Raw genomic sequence first — 23,349 nt, forward strand, 5'->3', positions numbered from 1 at the left:
AGAGCTCACCTCCTTCAAATGGGCCCTGCTGAGGCACCCATCTCTCATCGTTTCCAGCTCCACTTCCTGCCCTGCCCACGAAGGGTTGGTGGCTAGGATGGGGACAGGGCTTGGGGCTGGGATGACCAGGAAGGTCAGGAGTACACAGGCCACCCTACTTTTCCCTTTAAAAGGCAGGTGAGGGGAACAGGGAGCATCTGGGGTGAGAGAAGATGCTACTTCAGTGTCAAGGTGTCTTTGCAGGCGTGTGGAATAAAAGAGAAAGCCTTGGGCTTAGGAGGGGGCCCGGGCTGACTGCTGACTAGTTAGTTAGCTGCGCTGCTCACTAGCCCTGTGACACCAGGCAAGTCGGTCACCCTGAGTCTGTTTCCTCAGCTGTGAAATGGGACAGCGATACACGTTCTGCCTTCTTTCCAGGTCTGTAATAAGGATCGGGTAAATGAAAGTTCTTTCTAAAATAGGAAATACAATTTAAATGTGAGACACCGTTCTCCTAGTGTTGTTTTTCATCTAGACAAGTTTGTTCAGGAGGAAGCTGGAGGGGGAGAAATGGTATGCTTGTTCACTCAGCAACTGTTTACTGGGTGAGGACCCCTTGGTTCTTGTAAGGATGAACCTGAAGAAGGTTTTGGGCATGGGAGGGAGCCCCAGGCCATGGGTGTTTTGCTCTGACCCTTAAGAAGTACAGGGTGCAGGCTGGGCACAGTGGCTCACACCTATAATTCCAGCTCTTTGGGAGGCCGAGGCAGGTGGATCACCTGAGGTCGGGAGTTCGAGACCAGCCTGACTAACATGGAGAAACCCCATCTCTACTAAAAATACAAAATTAACTGGGCATGGTGGTACATGCCTGTAATGCCAGCTACTCGGGAGGCTGAGGCAGGAGAATCACTTGAACCCAGGAGGTAGAGGTTGCGGTGAGCCGAGATCGCACCATTGCACTCCAGCTTGGGCTACAAGAGCAAAACTCCGTCCAAAAAAAAAAGTACAGGGTGCAGTGGAATTTGTAGGACTAAAGGTCAGGAGACCCAGCTTTGAGTCTAGGCTCTGACATCAAATAGCTGTGGGGCCTTTGGCAAGTCACTGCCCCTCTCTGGGCTTCAGTTGAATCTTCTGGGAAATGTGGGGTTGAGTCTTCCAAGTTGCTTTCATCCCTAAATAGCCTGGTTCAAAAAATGCTGGAAGCTTCCAGGCTTGGTGTGTGTGTGTTATAAGCATGGTGGTGGGCACGTGCCTTCTAGTCTTTGAGGGGGGTCTTTTTCTCTTTGTGCCCCTCCCTCCCCATTCCCCATTTTGGAAGGGTGCGTGTCCTTCTCTCTGAGGTTCTCTCCTGTCTCCCTCTTTTCTCTCCCCTTATTAGGTTTCTGTTCCCTTTTCCCAATCCTGAGTCCAGGACTCCCTGCAACCTTGCACGGCCCTTTTTGTTTTTGAGACAGTCTCTGTTGCCCAGGCTGCAGTGCAGTGTCACAATCTCAGTACATTGCAGACTTGACCTCCCAGGCTGAAGCCTTCCTCCCAGCTCAGCCTCCCCAGTAGGCGCATACCACAATGCTCAGCTAAGTTTTGTATTTTTTTGTAGAGACCAGGTTTTGCCATGTTGCCCAGGCTGGTCTTGAACTCCCAGGCTTAAGCAATTCACCTGCCTCTGCCTCCCAAAATGCTGGGATTACAGGCATGCGCCACCGTGCCTGGCCTGGCCTTCTTTTGGCCTCTTTTCTCCTCTCTCCTTTCTGTATGGATATTTCTTTTCCTTTTCTTTTTTTAATTTTTTTGCTTTTCTGGCTCTTTCCTCCCTATTCCTCTATGCGCACCTGCAGGAACACACGAACACTTCTCCGCTGGTTTTCTCCCTGCTCCAGGTCCTGTAACTTGTTGCTCTGGGGTGTCTGTAGGGCGTCTGACTTCTGTCCAGGGTTTTGTCAGCTTTCCTTCTCCCTCACTCCACTCCTGGCTCAGACCTCAACAGCCACGCTCAGTCTGGCTGGTGGTGGTTGTCCGGCTGTTAAGCGGGTTGTGTGTGCGGGAGTTGGTATTCCCCTCGTGCCCTGCCAGCTGGGCGCTGGGCTCGGGCTTGGCGTGGAGTGCTGCTGTCTGGGAAGTTGAGCTGGAGCCAGCATGGAGCTGTGCCTGGTTTGCTAATTCCTGAGGCTGCATCTCACAGGGGGCAAGACTGTCCTATCAGGTGCTTGCTACTTTCTTTTCCTTAAGGCTTAGGGTCATTGCTTAACCACATCTGCTTTCTTCCCTGCCCTTCTCCCCATCTGCTTGATTTCTCTGGAGCGGTGACAGCTTCCCAGGTGTAAGATTGGGGACCTGCCAGAGCAGGCATAACATATTTTGAAGACTTATGTTTTCTCCTAAAAACTATTTGAATTTAGCATTTGCTCCTCAGCATGTTCAACATTACTTACCCGGGGGTAAAACAGACTCCCAGAAGAAGTGCCATGTTTATCTTGTGGCTTCAGATACCTTCCAGCACACCACCATGCACTTGTTGCAGTGACACATCCCCTTGAGGAGCAGAGCCTTAGAATTGCTGGGCTGGGAGGGCAGCAGAGGGGAGGCACCTTACATTTCTTCAGAAAAGCCATGTTCCTCTCTTTTTTTCCCACCACTCTTACTGACTGTACTGCGTAATCCAGACCCTATGATGCACCTTCTTGAGGCATGTACCAAGGGAAACAGCCAACTTGGGGAGGAACCCTATTGTAGGGAATCCTTCCTTCAGAGGGTGCTACGTGACCACCACGGCCTGTCCAAGGTCAAGGTTCAGCTCTTCCAGGACTTCTGTCTCATTGCCTCCTGCCTTGTATCCTCCAGCCACATTCTTTCACGTCATCCTCGGTACTTGGCTTCAGGCAGTCACTCAGTATTTCTTGCTCAGCACTCGCCCCCCTTTTCTTCACGTCCTTGAAGTGAGGACACTTTCTACCTTTCTTCTCCTACCTGTCCCCAGGGGATCACGGGTCCACCTGGCCAGAATCCTGCCATGTTAGACCGGGGCCGGTGGGAGGAAGAGAGTTATCCCTTCTTTGATGGGGAAATGGAGCTAGAGAGGCTGGGGTAGCCGTGGGCACAAAGTTAATGTTAAGACAGGCAGAAGCCTTCCTTCTTATCTTCAGTGTGGTCTTGTTTCTACCCCACCAGGAGGGGCTGAACATGGTCTGCCGTGGACGTGAGAACCCCAACTGTGGCTGACTGAGGAGCCGGTTGGGAGGCGAGGAGAGAGATGACAGGGGTTCAGAGGTTGTTTTGTCTTCATTTTTCGCCCCAGGTTCTGGCTCGTGGTTCATGTGTCAGGATATAAGGCAACCTGTCTCAATGCTTTATTTAGTCTGACTTGACCCCGTAGAGAAATCAAGCTCCATTCAGTTTATGTGGATAACTCTGGCATTTTGCAGCTCAGGAAACTAAGGGTCCTGCCAGAGGTCGCTAATGGCAGAGCCAGATGTTGAAACTGTCATTCTAGTGGGCTGTGGTACTTAGGCTGGACTCGTGAAAGACCTCAGACCCCCACCCCCTGACCCCGCCGTCTCCCAGACCTTGTTTTTTCTCTTTCTTCCTGCTCTCACCCCCACTTTGATCCCTGGGCCTGACTCCCCAGAGTGTGTGTCTCCAGTCTCTTGGATAGTAATTACTGCACAGGAAAATCCAATAAACACAGCACTGTGTACCTGCAGCAGCCACTCCCGACTGGCAGCCAGCTGTCCCATGGCAGATTCAGATGAAAACACCCATGCCCATGTGTCTGTCTGGGTGTGGGGGTGTGGGGTGGGGAGGGAAGTGTGTATAGGCCTCTGCAGTCTTTTCTTCCACATTATTCGTGGAAGAGAACCAAGTGAAGTGGGGAAGGATAGGATGGAGCAGATCAGTGGCCTTGGCGCCTCATTCCTTGGAACAGTGGTGAGTAAATGGGCAGAGGGATGGCTGGTTCTTGCAGGACAGGGGCCAGGGGAGTGGCGGGTGAGGGTCTTTGCATTGCCAGCCCCTTCTCCATGACCCATGGTGGCGTTCTCCATCCCCTCAATTCTAGCAAAGCATCTCGTTTTCCTGCTCACTGCTTTGTCTCCTTTCTCCCCTAGAGCCTCAGTCACTGGCTGGGGGAGGGAGGTAGGCAGTAGATCAATTAATTGTACTTAATCTCTCAACTCAGATCCTTTTAAGTCTCTGAGCTTAGGTAATTTTCTCCCCTACTTGAACTCTTCTGGTATTTATTGTCTGCACTGCACAATTAGTGTGTGCACACATGCTTGCGCACACACACACTACTCACACTTATACACTCTGAGAGACAGAACTGTGGGAAGGAGGGGAGCAGTGCTGAGAGAACATTGTCAGGAATTGTCATCTGGCAGGATTCCTGGAGCTCAGTAGACGGAGCCCAGAGATCCCAGAAAGCCAGAAACGCAGAGCCTTATCCCAGCAGCGGTAAGATAATATCATTCATTTCAGCCATTCAGTCAGGTGATTTATAGAGTGCCTACTATGTGTCAGTTGCTGTTGTGCCACTGGGGAGATAGCTGTGCACAAAACCAAGCCCTTGGCTTCACGGAGCACATGTTTCTGATGGGGCAGGCAGTGGACAAGTTGGTCAGATGTTGACAAGCGCCATGGAGAGGAAGACAACAGGGGAGGGGAGATTAGGAGTGCTGGATCCAGTGGTCCTCGGGTCTGTGCCGGAAGTGTGCTCAGACCAGACAGGAAGCCTCCTCCCCACTCACCTCTCAGGGAGAGAAAGAATGCAGGGGATGGGGAGAGGAGAGAATCCTTAGGAGTGTTACAAAACCTAACAAAGAAGGTGGCACAGAGTCTGCATTGAGGGCTCGTGGGGCACTTGCTTAGGTGGAGTGAGGGCAGGAGGCTGCGCACTGGGCTGAACCTTGGAGGCCAAGCTGAAGAATAAGCAGGGGTGCCTCTGTGGCCCCAGCTCTACCAGCCAACTTAGTTGATTTGCCTGGCCCCTAAGGGAACCTAAGGCTGCCGTCGTGGGACTGTTTCGTGGATGGGTTTCCCACAGAGTGGACCGGGATTGGCGTGGGAATGAACCAAGCCCCTGTTTCCTCCCTCTGCTTTGTGATAGTCACAGGCAGAGGCTGCCAGCCAGGCTTGATGGAAGAGAGAGGGACATAGGGTGGGGATTCTTCCCTCCAGTTGCTGCCTTGCAGCGTCTGAGCTACCCAGGCAGGCACTGCAGCGTGAACAGAGAAGCGATGAGCCAGCCCTTCGCATGCCGCGGGTGCCAGGATGGGGCTGATGGGGCTGAGGGAGGCCGCACACATCCCATCCCAGCCTTGGCTCCTGCCCCAGCTGCTGTTTGTTGTTGCATTTGGGTGGACGGTAGGTGGTCACAGAAACAGTGGAGCACAGCAGAACAAAGGCCAACGAGGAAGGTGCCAAGTGAGTGGTTGTAAACATCCCGAGTCGAGCCCTCTGTCCCAGGGAATTAACTCAAGCGGGGAAGGGGCACCTCATTCGCAGTTGTTCTCAAACAGACCCACCACCTGTCAGTGCAGCTTCACCACAGAGTCCCTGTGGGACAGGGCACACCTGAACTGTAATAGCAGTGGTCAGAAGAGGCATATGTGGACCTCAGAGGGCTTTAGGATAAGAAAGTTTTCAGCGGATGCCCTGGGCTGCCCTCTGTATTTGGAGAGCCCACCCCCAGCTTGCCGCTTCTCTCTGGACTCTATCCTAAAATGTCCTTGCCACCTTGGGGGAGGAACTATTGCAGTTCCTCTCTGGATTCTTCATGCATTTCGTGAGTCCCCACTGTTTGCCAGACCCAGGGCTGGAAGCTACAGTGGCTGCAGCGATGGCTAGACAGCTGGGACTAGTAGGGAGGAAACCCCTGGGCCTGAGGGAGGAAGGGAGCAGGGAGGCACTCCTCCTCTCTGACCATCACACACCTCTCCAGTAAGACATGCTTCTTGAGTTGCAAATTGCATCTTTACACTTAAAATGAGGTCCTGCGTTTTTTACATGTCCACTGATGAGTGTTGCTTTTAGAATTGAGCTGAGTGGTTTAATTAGTCCATCTGTTCTGGGCTGGTGCACAGCTGTGTGAAGCTAATGGCTGTTGGTGGAGGTGAGGCGTGTAAGCAACAGGGGGATACAGTGCCTTGCCTCAGGTGGCTGTCGTACCTGTCCCAACAAAGTTCCCCAAAAGATGACTCCAGTTGTGTAGTCAATGGTGACCAGTGGGCATTGGGTAGCCGAGATGCCCTCACTGAGTCTTTTCAGGGCTGGGGAGATGACCCCCAAGTAACAAGCAGAATTCTCTGACTGGCTGAGTGCAGGCAGGATGGGGAAGCTGTGGGAGCAGGTCAGGTCTCTAAGGGGCTGGTGTGGGGCACAGGGGAGCCAAACCTCGTGGAGGTAGGGGAGAAGAACATGAGCCAGTGAAGGAGCTAGTCTAATGCAATGAGTGGTTGCCAAACTTGAGCACACATCAGAATCACCTAGAAGGTTTTTCAAATGCAATTGCTCAGGTATCCCCAGGGTTTCTGATTTAGTAGGTCTGGGATGGGGCTGATAATTTGCATTTCTAACAGGTTCCTGGATGATGCTGGTGCTACTGGTTCAGGGACCACATATTGAAATCCATTGTTCTAACAGGCAGGGCACTAAGATGAAATGAGGTTGTGCACGAGTGCTTTGTAAACGGGGAATGGTACCTGACAGGCATTTCTTATTGGAAGAGAGTGTAATATCCCAGATGCCAAGGGAGGGGCTCCTTTAACCACAGCCTGGTCCTTTCTCCTTTTGTCTTTTGTCGATACCTGGCCAGATTTCATAACTTCTTCAACATGGTAGCATGTTTTCCTCTTACCTTGGTCACATAGTGTATAGCAGGTAGCCTATGTCAGAGCTCTAAAAACAAAAATCTTGCTTGTCCCACCCCCGACAGTGATTCCAAATTAATAATCAGGGGAAGGCCAGGGCATCGATCTTTTTAAAAACTTGCCTGGTAAATCTAAAGAGTGGCCAGGATTGGAGTTTATTTTCTTGTTACCATGGACTATCCACCCCCTAAGCTGCTGGGGCACCTCCTTTGTCTGGACCTGTCTTTGTCTGGGCCTGAGGGAGGAAGGGGGCAGGGAGACCAGTCCAGCTAACATAGCAAAACCCGATCTCTACTAAATGTCCTTCTCCCTCTGTCTGTCTGTGTTGCCACCCACAAGTCGTGACACACCTGCTCCTGTCTGCTTGTCTCTTTATTTTCTTTTCTTTCTTTCTTTTTCTTTTTTCTTTTTTTTCTTTTCTTTTTTTTTTTTTTTTGAGGTGGATTCTCTCTTTGTCATCCAGACTGGAGTGCAGTGGCACAATTTTGGCTCACTGCAACCTCTACCTCCTGGGTTTAAGCGATTCTCCTGCCTCAGCCTTCCGAGTAGCTGGGGTTACAGGCATGCACCACCACGCCTGGCTAATTTTTGTATTTTTAGTAGAGTCGGGGTTTCACCATGATGGCCAGTCTGGTCTCGAACTCCTGACCTCAGGTGATCCACCTGCCTCAGCCTCACAAAGTGCTGGGATTATAGGCATGAGCCCCCGCAGCCAGCCTCTGTCTTTCTTTATCAGCCCTTAGCCTCCTAGTTAGTCTCCTCCCTCCAGTTCTCACAGCCCATCTGTAGTAAGGCCCTCATCTGCTATTGGGAATTCCAAGTTACCTGGCTTATTTCTTAGGACACCAGCAGATTTTGCTGTCAACACCTTTATGAGGACTTCAGGTGATAAATGGTTCCCGACATTTGTGTCTTTCAGTGATGCAGAGAGTAGGAAATTGTGCAAGAAGATGAAAGTTGACCTGAGCCCGAAGGACAAAAAGGTCGAATTATTCCATTACCAGTAAGTACACATGGGCATTTCCAATTTCCAAGTAAGTGCCGAACGTTTTCATTGGTATTTCCAGTGAACAGCAATTTTTAGTTAGATTAATTTTATTTCAGAATGGTTTTCTTCCTGTGTTTACAATTGTTTCTTTAAAAAAATAAAATCCTGAACTGCATTCAAAAGCTGAACCTTATTAAGATGCTGCAGGAAACCAAAGGTATGTATCTTCACAACCATTCTTAAAGTTAACACATTTTTCTCCTCATTTGACAGGGATGGTGCATTTCATACTGAATATAACCGAGCTGTGACATTTAAGGTAAATTTACCTCCCTCATTCTCAGCAGAGGTGGAGTCTGAATGGACGCCCAAAGTCTGGCAGGTTTTCTCTCTGAGAAAAGAAAGGGCAGATTGCACAAATAGCTCTTCTGAATGACCTGAGAGATTCTTATCTCTAGAGCATATGTCAGCAGAATATCTGGAAAAGTTTGTAGCTCTTAACACAACAGATTAACCCAGCTTTGGAGATGGGTTTGTGAATGTATCAGCAGTTGTCCAGTGAGGCAGATGATGTCACCTCTCTCTCTGCCAAAGGCCTGGGCCTCCTTTTGCTGTAGCTTCAAAGTCCTCCCCTCATCTCTGCGGTAGTGGCCACCCTCAGGCTGGGTGGGACGTACGGTGCCCAGGTTAGCACAGGGTGTCACACATGGGCAGGTTGGCACCTTTGGCCTGATGTAGCTTGTTCCAGATGAGATATGGGTATCATTGAAGAGTTCTCTGCTATCAATCCAGTTTAGAAGTAGATGAAAAAGCATAAATGGAAAGAAATATAAAATCCTGTAATCTATACATGCTTTGTAACCACAAAGCAGCTGCCCCAGCCCTTAGTCCTCCTGAACTGCAACTCTCCTCCTTCAGGGTTAGGATTCCCTTCCTCCAACCTGTCTTCTGCTTTCTGGTCCTGTGTTGGCTGAAGCCATATATTTCTTCTGGTCCTGACATGTTTGAACTCACTTCCTAACCCTCCTGTTTCCCACACTGGGTTGGACCCTGTGCTCCTGTCTCTTCATCTGCCCCTCTTTCTCCATCTGTGTCTCTTCCATTTTTTTCCTATCTGTCCGTCTGTCTGTGCAGCTGTCAGAGACCCTCTCCCTCTGCCCTTCCTTCTCCCTGTGTCTCTCCCCACCATCTCTCCAGGTCATTTCTTGCTTATCCACTAACACTCATTCTTTTTTTAAGTTGCTACGGCGTTCACCTTATATAGGGACTCAGCCTGATTACTCATCACCTTAACACCTACTTAGACACTTAGAAAGTTCTTCCAACTACAGTTGCTCAGCCCTTCTTATTCTGTGTTAAGACGTCAACCGAAGTTATTGGAGAGAACACACGTTCCCCAGGAACAAGATTTAATTGGGTGGGATGGGGGAAGCGCTTATGCAATGATGGAGAGAGGGCTAGGGTTTTGTTTTATTATTGGAGGCTGTATATATTTTATGTTTAACTGAGACCTCTGAGGAATCCATCTTAGGCTTATGGAGCAGGGAGTTCTGAGCAGCTACTCAAAACTGCGGTAGCAGAGAAGCAGCAAGGAGCCCAGGCGGCCCCAGCATGCCACTGGGTGTCTGGGTGGGAGAGGCAGAATCCTGGCTTCGCCCCACCTCTTACAAAGATCAGGTGTGTGAGGTCGGCGTTCTCTTGACCTTCCCGTGATTTTGGCATCAACAAGGTGAAGAAGTGGCTGAGCATTGTACGGGGCCAGAGTCTTCAGTTTCAGATGGCACTCTTAGTCCCAGCACCCCCAGCAGGACTGGGGCAGAGTCCCTGGAGTTCTCCAGGGCAGAGGGAAGGGGACAGGATGGTTCCCTGACTGCTGATGGCTTCTGCTTTTTCAGCTTGAGACAGCTGAGATCAGAGCCCACCTTAGTCACTGATTAACTTTCCTGGGACCCTGACTCCAGAGAGACGGAGGAGCCCCCAGTAGGAGGGGCCCATGGCCTGCAGGCCCATATTCTGGCTGTGGTTTTTGTCAACCCACATGGTTGGGCAGAAGCCTGGTCACAGATGCTGTGCCACGGCATCTAGAGAGGTCACAGGCCAGATAAGTGAGAACTTATCTCCCCATTGGCAAAGAATAGGAAACTCAAAGCGGGGAACATCCCCTTTAAGCTGCCCTTTCCTTGTTCACACATACTCCCCAAATCCTTACTGTAGAAGTGGTGAGGGCCAGAGGTGCCTGGCAGTCTGCATTCAGATGACTCACTGATGACCTCAGGGCCCAGTAGCTATGAGCCAGGATCACAGCCGGGAAGGTGTCCTGAAGGCCAGATGCAGTGTCAGGCGGTGCCTGGGACTCAGAGCACCCAGAATAGGACCGTTGAGGGTGGGCTTCCAGTACTGCTCCCCACAGACTTTCCCCATGAGGTCTTGTCCAGTTAGATCAACTCGGAGAGAACCTATGGGTGGGGTTATTCAGCTTCAGTTAAATGAGAATAATCCTCACCTGAAAAGCAAGGTTGTGTGTACGGACATGTCAGTTGTCACATTAAAAGGTCATTTCTCTCCTTTTTCCATCCACTGCTGTCTTTTCTTCTTGGCCACCCTCAGACTGGATGGGACCTCAGGCTGAGGTGGAGATGGGGGCGGGGGGCTGGGCGTGGGGCCAGGAGCCCCCCAGAGCAGCAGTTCTTAACTTGTTCTGGGGTCCTGATCCCACTGAGCACCTGCTGAACACAGACCTCCCTGAAACAGTGTGTGTGCATACAGTCAAAGTCAATGTTTTCACATGAGCCTGGGGTTTCACTGACTCCTGAAGTCCCTCGTGCACCCTAGATTAAGAACCCTGCACCGGGTATTTCTGGAACCCCAGGCAGGTGGGCGCCTACCAGCATCTTTCTCACATGGCCTCGTGGACAGGTGCCTCTGCAGCTGTGGGTGAGTGCGGGTGTTGGGAAGATCCTGCCAATTCCATAGTTCCTTAGGTTGTCATGGCAAAGCTTTGACAAGGGACCGAGAAAGGGTGGATCCGCCTTTTGCTGTGGCAGAAATGGCTGTTCTCTTGCCAGGAGGCGTTTCACAGCTCCACTTGGACAGGCAGGAAGCACTACCTGAATGAAATCCTATGAAGTCTTGGCTGTCTCCCATTCTCCCGTAGTAGTTCTTTCCAAATAGAGTTTCCAGAAATAATAAGCTTTTCTAAGGTCCTCTCCGTGTGTGACCGGTGGATGGGCTGAATGCATACCCTTATTATTATAGAAGGGCACCTCCCTTTCTCATCTCAGGCCGCACACACACACAAACACACACACTCTCAGTTCAGCATCTGCTCGCTGGAGCGTGGTCAAAGTTGACAGAAGTAACAGAATCTGACTGGGGTCTGGTACCTGATCCTGGCTTTCACAGACTTTGAGCACCGTCTCTGAGTGACTGAGGGGGAAGGGAATGCTGCTTCTGCCCTGAACCGATGAGAGTGGCAGGGGGGTACGGAGGAGGGTGGAAGGACAGTGCTCCTCTTCCCTGCCCCTGTACGTCTTCCCCAAAGGGAGTAAAGATTTGAGTCATTGTACACATAACAAAGGCCAGCAAAGCCCTTTATCTGTAAGAACTATGTCAGATCTTCAATCCAGGCAGTCTAGAAGAGGGGCCCAGGAAGAGAAGTATAGCCACAAGGGTGAGGCCACATTGGTGCTCACCCTGCCCTGGGGGCTTCCCAGCCTGGACCCCACTTATTCACATATAGTGGAGGATAATCAGGATTTAATCCACTCCAAAACCAGTTTAGATCATGAAATACCAAGCAGGTCGTAAGTAGGCATGATGATCTGCTTATGGGATGACAGTTTTAGTGGCTGCAGGAATGTGGAAATGTCTCCTTTGGACGAGACTGAGACCATTATTCCATTAGTCAGAAAGACTTCTTGGAGGAGATGAGATTTAGTAGAAGCACTAGTATGTCTCTGGTTTGAATAAGCCAACTCATTGTCTCAAATTTTCTTTTTTTTGTCTATGAAGATGCATAGTAGGCATGGACCACCTGACTGGAGTGGGCAAGGTGTCTTGTGATTGAAAAAGCCTGGTGGGAGTGGTGGAGGTGCATTTTTGGGGCACTTATCCATGATGTCAGTGGACAGTGGAAATAACACACCCTCAAAGCTCATGCCACATGCAGTCCTGAACCCAGCACCTGGTGTGCCCAGGTCTCCAGGCAGGGAAACAGGACAGGTTCCTGATTCCCCCACCTCCCTCTTTTCAGGGCTAAAATGCATTTTCTCTTCTCTCTTTTTTTCCTCAGTCCATAGTGGCTTTTTTGAAGGATCCAAAAGGGCCCCCACTGTGGGAGGAAGATCCTGGAGCCAAAGATGTTGTCCACCTTGACAGTGAAAAGGTAATGTATTCCTGTCAGTTCTGATGGGTGCTGGAATCTTCCCTAGTACTAGGGCCTCCCAAGGAAAGGAGCCCAACGAACTGAGAAATGGGACTATTCCAGGATCACTTGTACTTTCCTCTAGGGAAGCTAGACCAGGACCCTAATATTTGACTCCCCTTCCCACCTCCATCTTGTAACCAGTGGCGATCACACGTTGCCTGAGAATTTTCTCCATTCTTCACCTTCCTTATTTAATTTATTTGAACACGTTTAGATTTTCCATACATTAATATAGGTTTAAATGTTCTCTCTCTATTGTGTAATCCAGATGCTGCTAGGATTGGCTTTACATCTTGTTTTTTGTTTTGTTTTGTTTTGTTTTGTTTTGTTTAAAGAATAACCTTAGACATTTAGGTTAGATTTCCAGAGACTTGAGGCAGATTTCTACAATTCTGGATCATTCTATAGCTTTCAACCAATTATTTACCCTCTTATGCTTTGATTTCCAAATTTGGCCAGGGGTGGAGGTAGAAGGGTAGATCTAGATTATAGTCTTTGTTAGTTCTTAAGTATTTAACAAAAGCTATGACAGGCCGGTTGTGGTGGCAGGTGCTTGTGGTCCTAGCTACTCAGGAGGCTGAGGCAGGAGGATCGCTTGAACCTAGGCGTTCAAGGGTAGCCTGGTCAACGTAGTGAGACCCCATCTCTAAAAAAATAAAGAATGCAAAAGCTGTGACACACATTGCCCCTCCGTCCACAGCCTGCCCACCTGACCTGAATGTGCATCTTTAGCCATGTGCATCCGTGTTTGTATGATGCCTTCACTTAGGATGGGCAAGAATTTCTCTGTGATTGTCCAGATGGTCTGTGAGTCAAGCAGTGCTTTCTGTAGATGGAGGGAGAAGGTTCATTCCTATCTCGATAAAATAAAACATAGCTTTCATCTTTCTCTTTCTCCTCTCCCTTTTCCTTTAAAATTGTTGACTCTTTTTTGTTGTTGTTTTTAGAGACAGGGTCTGGCTCTGTCACCCAGGTTGGAGGAGTACAGTGTTGTGATCATAGCTCACTGTAACCTTGAATTCCTGGGCTCAAGCAATCCTCCTGCTTCAGCCTCCTAAGTAAGTGGGACTACAGGCGCATGCCACCATGCCTGGCTAGTTTTTAATTTTTTACTCACGCCTGTAATCTCAGTACTTTGGGAGGTGGAGATGGGTGGATTACTTGAGGTCAGGAGTTCAAGACCAGCCCGACCAACATAGTGAAACCCCACGTCTACTAAATTACAAAAATTAACCGGGCGTGGTGGCGCATGCCTGTAATCCCAGCTACTCGGGAGGCCAAGGTACGAGAATTGCTTGAACTCCAGAGGCAGAGGCTGTAGTGAACCAAGATCATGCTACTGCACCCCAGCCTGGGTGGCAGAGTGAGACTCTGTCTCAACAACAAAAAAAAGATATCTTCAAGATGACAATACTGGCTCTTTGTATCCCAGAAAATGTTGTGCCCAGCCCTTAATCTGAATCACCACTGATCCACTTGGTTGGCCTACAATGATGATACATTTTATCTTCCTCCAGAAGGTTAAAAAAAAGGCATCATTTTCTTTTGCGCCAACAAGCATTAAGAGTACAGTCAATAGGCAAGTTACAGAGGCCCATGCCTGTAATACCAGCACTTTGGGAGGCTAAGGTAGGAGGATTGCTTGAGGCCAGGAGTTCAAGACCAGCTTGGGCAACATAGTGATAGCCACCACGCCGGGCCCACATGTTTTTTAAAAAGACATCTTTAAGGCCGGGCACAGTGGCTCACGCCTGTAATCTCAGCACTTTGGGAGGCCGAGGAGGGTGGATCACAAGGTCAGGAATTCGAGACCAGCCTGGCCAACATGGTGAAACCCCGTCTCTACTAAAGATACAAAAAATTAGCCAGGCGTGATGGCACGTGCCTGTAATCCCAGCTACTTGGGAGACTGAGGCAGGAGAATTGCTTGAATCTGAGAGGCAGAGGTTGCAGTGAGCCAAGATCATGCCATTGCCTCCAGCCTGGGTGACAGGGCAAGACTCCTTCTCAAAAAAAAAAAAAAAAAAACATAAGAGGGGCAAGTGCCAGGAGAGAATGGCACATGTGCCTAGAACCATGGAAATACCAACAGCCTAAACGGAGAGCTGCTCCTGTGAGGATGAATGTTGAGAGCTCCTCTGGAAAGTGATTGCCTGGTGCCTTCCTCCCCCAGATACAACGTCCTAACCTTCCTCAGGTTGTTCTTCTGTAACTGTAGGAATATCAAGCGGAAATATTTCTTTCACACCTGTAGCGAATCCTCTCATTCCGCTTTGTGCTCTTTTCTCTCCTATGGAAATAAGAAGTATAGCTGGTTGTCTGCTAATAGAATGTCCACATAAGTAATGAAAAATTCCAAATTCAAGTTTGAATGGCTGATTCAATTTGTAGGCTTGAAATTTCATACTTTGTGAAGGTAATTAAGCATCTTTGAATGTAATATCTGTTACTACTCAGGATATGAAACCAAATTGCTATAGGCTCAATAAAAATCTCTTCTCGGATCTTTTACTAGCTTTTATCTCCAGAAATTCCAGAAGACAATTTTAGAAGCATTTGCCTCCTGTACCTCTAGTTAGGGTTAAATATCTTGGTTACTAATTTTGTTTGGAAATTAGTGCAAACAAAATTTGTTTGAAAATGAGTGCCTTAACCCTCTCTCTAGTTATGGAAACGAGGGTAAACTTTTCCAGAAATTATTCTAGTGTTTTGGATATCCACAAAAATTTAAACTTTTTTTAATCTAACTGAAAAATTTTAAGTTAATGCACATTGTTGAAAATTTAGAAAATACACCTTCAGCATAAAGAAAAAAAATAAATCACCCCATACCTTTACATTGAGAGAGATGCCTGCTGATATTTTTGTAGGCTTCCAGGCTTTCAAGGTAATGTGTACATAATGTTTTTACTCACAAAGATGTCATTACATTTTATATGCTGTTTTGTAACTTGCTTCCCCCCGCTTTAGTGCACCGTGCACATCTGATTGTGACATTAAACACTCCTCTTTATCAGCTTTAATGAAGCAGTAGTATCCCATTGTGCTGAATGTGCCATCATTTATTTACCTAATGCCTTCTTGCTGCCAGAAAGCTGCATTTTGAAATTTTCTTATTTTCCTTATTATTCAAAAGAGAAAACCCTCTCGTTTTCTTCTGTAAAATGTGGTTGAGCAGCTTACTTTAATCAAAATATGCTCTTATCATCGTGCATCACTGCAGTCCTTGGTAGAGCTGCTTTTTCCCATCCATCATTGCCTCTCGTTGGAAGAAAAGTCTCTCTACCCTGTTCACACACTCAAGTCTTTACATGAGCACTGTGTGGCCGTTTGTCTTTTTGCCTTTATTGTATGTATCTAACAAATCATTATGTATTGCTTAATAACATGCCCGGCACTGTTCTAAGGGTTTTACAAATCCATTTTGCCTGTAACCTCCTGGAGGGTGGAGCAGGCCCCCTCCTTCTGCCCTGTGTGCTCCGTGGACTCCTGGGGACAAGGATGGTGGTGGCAGAGCTGGAGCCTGGGAAGAGATTAGCAAGAGATTAGTGGGTATGGGTTAACCCCTCTTCCCACAGTGAGCGGCTCCCCATCTGGCCAAGTCGGGCACACATGAAAACAGCCATCCGCACCACAACAAAACCGCTGTGTAAGTCACAGGAAGGGGCAGCCTATTCAACAACCCCATGGGACAAAAGCCGCTCTTTGCCATCTTTGAACTGTTCAGGTGGAACTGAAAGGAAAGCCAGCAGCCTGGACCTCACGACTCCCTCTCACCAGGTGGCCAAAGCCATTTGTTAGCTTGAGGCCTCAGTTTTCCCATCTGTAATACACGAGGGCGATGGTGGTCTCAAATAGACCATCTCTGTGGTTCTTCCAGCTCCTGACCTGCTGCGGCTCTGCCCCCACCTGCAAATCAGCTGCCAGCGTGTACTTTCTGAAGTGCTCGTTCCTGCTCCCCTCCCCATCCCTACCCTTCACCCCACTGTGTGCGGAAGGGTCAGGGAGGGGGTCTCATCCTGTTATTGTGTTGTGTGTGAGCTGCTGGTATTCTCTTTTTGTGCCTCAGGACTTCAGACGGCTCCTGAAGAAGGAAGAGAAACCGCTCCTCATCATGTTTTATGCCCCCTGTGAGTAAACTTTCTCCCTTGGGCCAGAGCTAGTTGTTTAGTCTCTTTGTGGGAAGGAGGCGGGTAGGGGCTGCGGGCGGAGTTGGGGGGACTAGCCCGGTGCCTTGCTTAGAATGCTGAAACTCATCTCTCCATCTGCTCCTCTTTTCCTTCATCTTTGCCTTTTCATCTGGCTCCTCCCCTCCTGCTGTCCGCCCTGCACTCTGTCTCCACTAGAATCTGTGTCCTTCTACCCTCTTTATCCAGAGCTCCACCCTGTCTGGTCAGCTCCACCTTCCCCAGCCATGTCCCGTTTCCTGCTGGTGGTGCCATGCCTCAGTGCCGGTCACCCTGTGGCTGTTCTCCACCCCTCAGGCATGGCGTCATGGTCCAGAGCCTGGCCTACCTCTGGGGGCAGCAGCTCGTCTAGCTCTGACTCCTGCATCCTCTGCTGGCATCCTCTGCAGGTGCTACCTGGGAGGATCGGGGAACCAGGAGCAGAGAGAAATGGGTTCCAGGATTTGGGCTCAGTCCCTATATGAGGCAGGAGGATGTGGAAATGGCAGGAGGATCTTTCAGATGACAGCCCGAACATGTGGCTTTGAATCCCAGCTGTGCCACCAGCAAGCCGGGTGAACTTGACCAAGTCCTTCACCTCGCTAGGTCTCCGTTTCCACATCTGTAAGAGAAGGGACTGGATCACAGTAGTGGCTTTCAAATTTTTTGATTGAATTTCACAGAATTAAAAACGTTTTATATTGCAACTCAGTATTAGAAGTATGTATAAATTATATGCAAATAAGCTGAAACAAAAGTTTTGCAAAACCACTCTTGCCCTTACTATTGCCATCTGTTGTTTACCAGATGTAATGCCTACTATTTTCTGTTCTGTTTTATTTAAAAATTATTGGTTATTCCTACTGCTTCATAACTCTCTGACAAGGGGTCACCAAATTATGGCCGACGGGCCAGCTGCCTCTTTTTGTAAAGGTTTATTAGAACCCAGCCATGGCCATACATTGATGTGATGTCTGTGGGTGCTCACGATCTATACCAGCAGAGTTGAGTACTTGTAACAGAGACAGTGTGACCTGCAGAGCCTCAAATATTCACTGTCTGGCACCTCCACATTCTAATGGGTCCCAACTCACAGACTGAAAATAATCCTGGGTTTGAGCCTGGCAAGGCCCTTTGTGCTGCCCCTCTGTGAGCTGCATCGGCCCTTCATGAAGCCAGCAGCGTCATTGTCTCCCTGAAGGCTGTGGTGACAGAGGGGCTGTATATGATGCAAGGCAGGTGTGCCCAGGTGTGTGTGTGGCCCAGGAGGGTGTCATAGGCGCTGGTTTGTCATGCAAACCAGAGTTCTCTTTGCTCATGAAAGCCCATCTCGAATCCCACTTCCTGAGTTATTTAGGCAAAGGTTCTCCCCATCTGTGCCCTGGGGACGACGCCCCCTGCCGGATGCCCCTCTGTGGCACTCTGGTGGTTCTGCCTGACTTGAGCCAGTAATTTATTCACCATAACAGCAGCCTTTCCCCAGCCTGTTTTTTGTTTGTTTGTTTGTTTGTTTTTTGAGACAGAGCCTTGCTCTGTTGCCCAGGCTGGAATGCAGTGGTGCCATCTCAGCTCACTGCAACCTCCGCCCCCTAGGTTCAAATGATTCTCCTACCTCAGCCTCCCAAGTAGCTGGGACTACAGGTGCCCATGACGCCCAGCTAATTTTTTTATTTTTTGTAGAGATGGGGTTTTGCCATGTTGGCCAGGCTGGTCTCGAACTCCTGACCTCAGGTGATCCACCCACCTCGGCTTCCCAGAATGCTGGAATTACAGGCGTGAGCCACCGTGTCCAACCCTCCCAGCCCTGTTTTGATTGCTGGGTGTCCTCCAGTCTCAGCCTCCTCCCCAGGCCTCCTCGCTGGCCCCAGGGCTGTGCTCGCCTTTGGGAGAAGGCCCTGGTGTCTTACCTGCTATAGATCCAGCTCTGCCCTGAATGGTAGCTACTTTAACCCTCTTTATTGATGTTCATTAGTTGGTTTCACCCCTTTTTGTTTCTTCTTGGAGGAATATTATTAGCTACCCAGCTGTGAATTGCTTTAGGAATTATCCTTGTCCACACAGCTCCTAGAGGATGGGCCTCCTTTGGTGTATCTTAAAGTCCTTCGGAACTCAACACATTGGTTAAATGAAGCTGTAAAACGGAGTGTATGTCAACATGCAGCACGTGCCACAAGACAGCATCCAGGTGTAACCAGGCAGGTCTCAGTGTGATGCCATTAGTCATTTAGAAGTGGTGCACTGGCAGTTTGCACCTGCATGCTGTGCCCTCTCCCGCCACGCACCCAGGCTGTGTGGCAGTGTGCTCATCTCACCCTTCACAACAGAGATGCGAGCACAGTTATCATCTTTACAGAAGAGAAAGCTGGGGCAGGGGAAGTTAGGTACCTCACAGAGTCACAAAGCTTATTGGTGGTCGGGGAGGGAGGAGAAAACTCGGAGGTTAAGTTAAACTTTTGGTAGAGGGTCAGATTGGTTGGACTCCTAGATCCCAAGGAACCTCAGGACTCTTTTTTTGATTATGCACATGTGTATGTTTTTTCACAAAATGAAACAAGCTTGTGCTTTTAGCACACTAGTCTAATCAAGTCTTCATGGCATCAACATTCAGCTGATTCCTGGGATACACAGCAGTTCCCTAACTGGGACGTCTGTTAGGACTCTGTGACCCTTTGGTCACACGTGGGGTGAATGGGCCCAAAGGCAGTGGGAACCTTCGGTGGTGACAAGGAACCTGGCTCCCCAGGTTTGCTTTCTGAATTAATGATATAGAAAGGCTGACTACTCTGACTTTTGGGGTTTGAGAGTGATAGTTAGTCTTACCTCTCCCCCTGCCTCCCAGTGGAATCAGCTAGAAGATAAACTCAGGAATCACAGGGCCAGCTCTATTTTTGGTAAAGTTAAATTGGAAACTGGCTTGGCCTGTGGTTTCCTACTCCTCCTCCATCACCTTTCCCCCACCAATAACCTCCACCCAGCACCGCTGGCCCTGCCCACTGGGACAGCTGGCCGACTTATCCCTGTTTCAGGGTGTTGTTGCTGCAGGCTGCAAACAGGCAGCACAGGAAGAGAGAGGCCCCACTGTGGAGACAGATAGTAAATAAAGTTCTTGATAGATGAGTGTGGCCCAGTGGGCGTCAGACTCAAGTCACTGAGTGAAGAATGAGTGAAAGGCTGCAGGTGTCCCCTCCTTATTTTCCTTCCTGGGGAGTGGAGCGACATCCTCTTCCCTCACTGGAAGTGTTTTCCCCACCACGGACCGGGAAGCACGTTCTCAGGCCTGGCGTTGAACTAAGATGTCTCTGCAGGCACTGAATGTTCCCCAGCTCTATCTAACACCTGCGGGGCACCTATCCCCACTGCACAGATAGGGAAGCCAAGCCAAGCCACTTGCCCAGGATCACCCAGCCAGCAGGAGTTATGGGGAGATGCAGACCTCGGTCTCGGCCTCGTTCTTCCCAGAGCTGAGCTCCTTCCTCTGCACCACCTGCAGCCTCCTGTTTTCTACCCGGTGCATTTCTCCCAGAGCATTGTTCCTGCTTCTGTTCTCCTCTCTCTGAATCCCCACAGTGGGAACAATGCCCCTGACAAGTGTCATATTCCTTCCTTCATGCTGCTGGTGGTGGTCGCATTGAGGTGGCAGGTCCCGAGGAGAGGTGCCTCTTATCTTCTGAGGGCAGATTCGGTAGGCTCCCACTGCAGGCTGGCCTCGAAACAGCCCTTTCTCTCCTGCCAGGACTGATGGCAGAACTTAAGCCCAGGGTTCACGTACTGGGGTGTGTGTGAGTCCACCTGTCAAGAATGTCAGGAGGGGGCTGTGGGGCATTTTTGGAGCCTCATGGCCAAATGTCCAGTGTCTGCATCTTGTCCAATAGGCTTGGTGCTGGGGAGGTTCTTGTGACCCAGAAGGAATGTTGGCCTTCTGGTTTCACAGCCTGTCTAGGCGTCAGCTAAGCATGGATTGGAGCTAGGCTGCCTGTCGCCACATGGACCCTGTGCCCGCTGTGCCAAGCTGAGATCAGCCTGACACATGGTTCCAGGCAGCTTTGGTTCTGTGGTCTTCAGATGCATCTGAAGCCTTGTTTTGTAGCAGAGAGGTGGTCAGAAAGGGTAATAGCCTGGCACTTCAGAATCCCTGCTGTCTGAAGAAACTGCTCATGTCCTGTGGGATCAGTGCTGAAACATGGTCTGCTCTGGTTTAAGGGAAGGAGTTTAAGGTCACTCTGATGTTTTAGTGGATGTTTGGGACCTGGCCTTCCTGGTCGCTTGAGCCCAGGAGTTCAAGGCCCCCTATCAAGGCTGCGGGTCTTCACCACTAGGAGAGGAGTGTGACCATGGTAGATCACAGAGCCCCAGAGGGCTGAGCCAAGGCCATCGCAGACAGAACCTTTTGCTATCAGAGCTGGAAGGGGCCTGAGGTTGTGTGGTCCAGCCCCCCTCATCTGCCAGAAGAAACAGCCCAGGGAGAGGGAGTGACTTCTCCAAGGCCTTCAGCAAGTTGAGCGAAGATCAGAGTCCGCGTGGCATCCCGATTCCTGGCCCGTCACTCTTCCCACGGGCCAGAGCCAGCACTGTTCACGGTCAGCCTGCCTCCGGTCATTGCTTAATTATCCTTGTTAATGAAAGAGAAAGGAGGCATGGACATTCCAAAAGTGATTGTATTCGTGGTCACACGTTTTTCTTCATGATGGCGTTTGACTCTAGCTCATTTGCAGCCCTGCCTGGGCAGTGGGGGTGGCTTTTCGCTGCACACGCAGCAGTTGCTTTCTTGACACCTGTTCTGGTTTTCTGAATTTCTGTTGAATTTATTATCAGCACTGAAGCATTCTAGGCTCTGCTCTTCTCCCATCGTGTCATGTTTGTTTCTTCAGTCCAACATTTATGAGTGGTTTCTGGGCAGTGCCTTGTTTTGCACTACTGATACTGTAAGCTCTTTGGGGACCGGGACTCCCACCTCCTGTTCCTTTTGTGTTCCCAGGGTCTGGAATAGTCCTGAGCTTCTCAAGGCTGGATAAGCTCTTGTTGGGTAGAGGATGGCCATGGGGAGGCAGGGCAGAGTGGAAGGGCTCAGCCATCCCTGTAACCGGATGTGGTCTCTCTCCTGCCTGTGACCAGGGTGCAGCATGTGCAAGAGGATGATGCCGCACTTCCAGAAGGCTGCAACTCAGCTGCGAGGCCACGCCGTAAGTGAGGCACCATTGCCTGGCAGGGCTGGGTCACTCTTGGACTTGGCAGAGGAAGCGTGCCGGGGGTCGGGTGGGGACAGGTGTTGAAATGGTGAGGATGGCTGACCCAGCTGCCTGGGCCGTTGCTGAATCGAAGCTTTGCTTGGAGCTCAGAGACCTGTTCTCTGTGAAGGTTGAGAACTCCACCAAGTTGCTAGGACCAGGAGAGTTTGACACCTGCCAAAGGCCAGTGATGAAATAGGATACCAGCAAGATGCACATGTGACATTGTCAGGGGACCAGGGACCAAGGTCAGAACATCATGAGTCCGGAATTTTGAGGGCTGGGCTCTGAAGTGAGCTGAGGCAGCTGTTGGGGAGCCCAATGGCAAAGAAGAAGGTGCGATGACCTTAGGGGTGGACCAGAAGCAGAAAGGGGGCTCACAGAGTTGATGGCCTGTCCAGGCTTCCCAGGCTCTGTGGTTCCTGTGGGGTGAGAAGAATGGTGGAAACCAGAGGAGGAGGTGGGTCTGGGTGGGGAGTGAGACACCTGGGAATGCAGGCATTCTCCCAGGAAGGAGTAGGCAGAATGGAGACACGTGTGCTAAGGATGCCTACCTCCACAGGAGGAGGAAGAGAAGCCACTAAGGACATGGGACTTCAGAGAAGTAGGAGCAGCTGGGATGGGGCAGAGAGGTAAAAGGGGAACATGGAGTGTTGCAGGGGAGAAGAGAGCTGGGAGGGGGGACAGACCTCATCCAGAAGGGCCAATGGTCAGTCACCAAGTGCTCCCTGGTACCTCTGTGTTCCCCCACCCTGCCAGGCTTTTTTGTTCTCTGCCTTGTGTCTTATTTTTTCATTGTGGTAAAAAACATGTAACATTACATTGACTATCTTAGCCATTTCTAAATGTACAGTTCAGTAGTGTTGAGTATATTTACACTGTTGTGCAACCTTTCTCTAGAACTTTTTCCTTTTGCAAACCTGAAATTCTATACCCACTAAATATGAATTCTGCCTTCTCATCCCACCCCTGCCCTTGATAAACTGCCTTTCTACTTTCTGTTTCTATGATTATATATGTCTATATAGTCTGTCTGTTTTAGAGACAGGGTCTCACTATGTTGCCCAGGTTGGACTTGAACTCCTGGGCTCAAGCGATCCTCCCATCTTAGCCTCCTGAGTAGCTGGGACTTCAGGGGTGTGCCATCTGGCCAGGCCTATTTCTATGATTTTGACTATTTTAAGTTACTCCTATGAGTGGAATCTGTAGTATTTGTCCTTCTGTGACTGGCTTATTTTGCATTATATCCTCAAGGTTCATCCATGTAGCATGTCATAGGATTTCCTTCTTTTTTTAGGGCTGAATTATATTCCACTGTATGTACGTACCATATTTTCTTCACATACTCATCTGTTGATGAGTTGCTTCCAGCTTTCTTGGATGCTGTGAATAATGCTGCAATGAACATGGGTGTGCAAATACCTCTCTGGGATCCTGCTTCTAATTCTTCTCGATTTCTGTTTGTCCATTTTTGCACTTACCCCAAGTAGCAGAAGTATCTTGTTTTGATGGCAACATAAAAACAGCTGCTGGCTCCTCTAGGGAGTGTGGAAAAATCCATACATCTTTCATGAAAGATGATCGAGAGGAGCCATCTCAGTGGTGTGGCCAAAGCCCCATTAAGGGAGACCTGAGGTCCTGAAACTGCATCATGATCTTTGTGGATCAAATTAAGTGGTGATTAGCTCAAAGTCAACTTAAA

General features: G+C 49.5%; 1 protein-coding gene across 3 annotated transcripts in view; it reads left to right on the plus strand.

The window, feature by feature from the left end:
- Positions 1–23,349, plus strand: part of PDIA5 (protein disulfide isomerase family A member 5) — a 92,379-nt gene that overhangs the window by 27,930 nt on the left and 41,100 nt on the right. For all 3 annotated transcript variants that reach the window (XM_021934125.2, XM_021934127.2, XM_021934126.2), the window contains 5 exons: positions 7,762–7,845; positions 8,104–8,149; positions 12,122–12,214; positions 16,326–16,386; positions 21,535–21,602. In XM_021934125.2, the coding sequence (XP_021789817.2) occupies positions 7,762–7,845; positions 8,104–8,149; positions 12,122–12,214; positions 16,326–16,386; positions 21,535–21,602 (352 nt within the window). The remainder of the gene's footprint in view (positions 1–7,761; positions 7,846–8,103; positions 8,150–12,121; positions 12,215–16,325; positions 16,387–21,534; positions 21,603–23,349) is intronic.

This window comes from Papio anubis, chromosome 2, assembly GCF_008728515.1.
Source record: "Papio anubis isolate 15944 chromosome 2, Panubis1.0, whole genome shotgun sequence".
Lineage (NCBI taxonomy): Eukaryota > Metazoa > Chordata > Mammalia > Primates > Cercopithecidae > Papio > Papio anubis.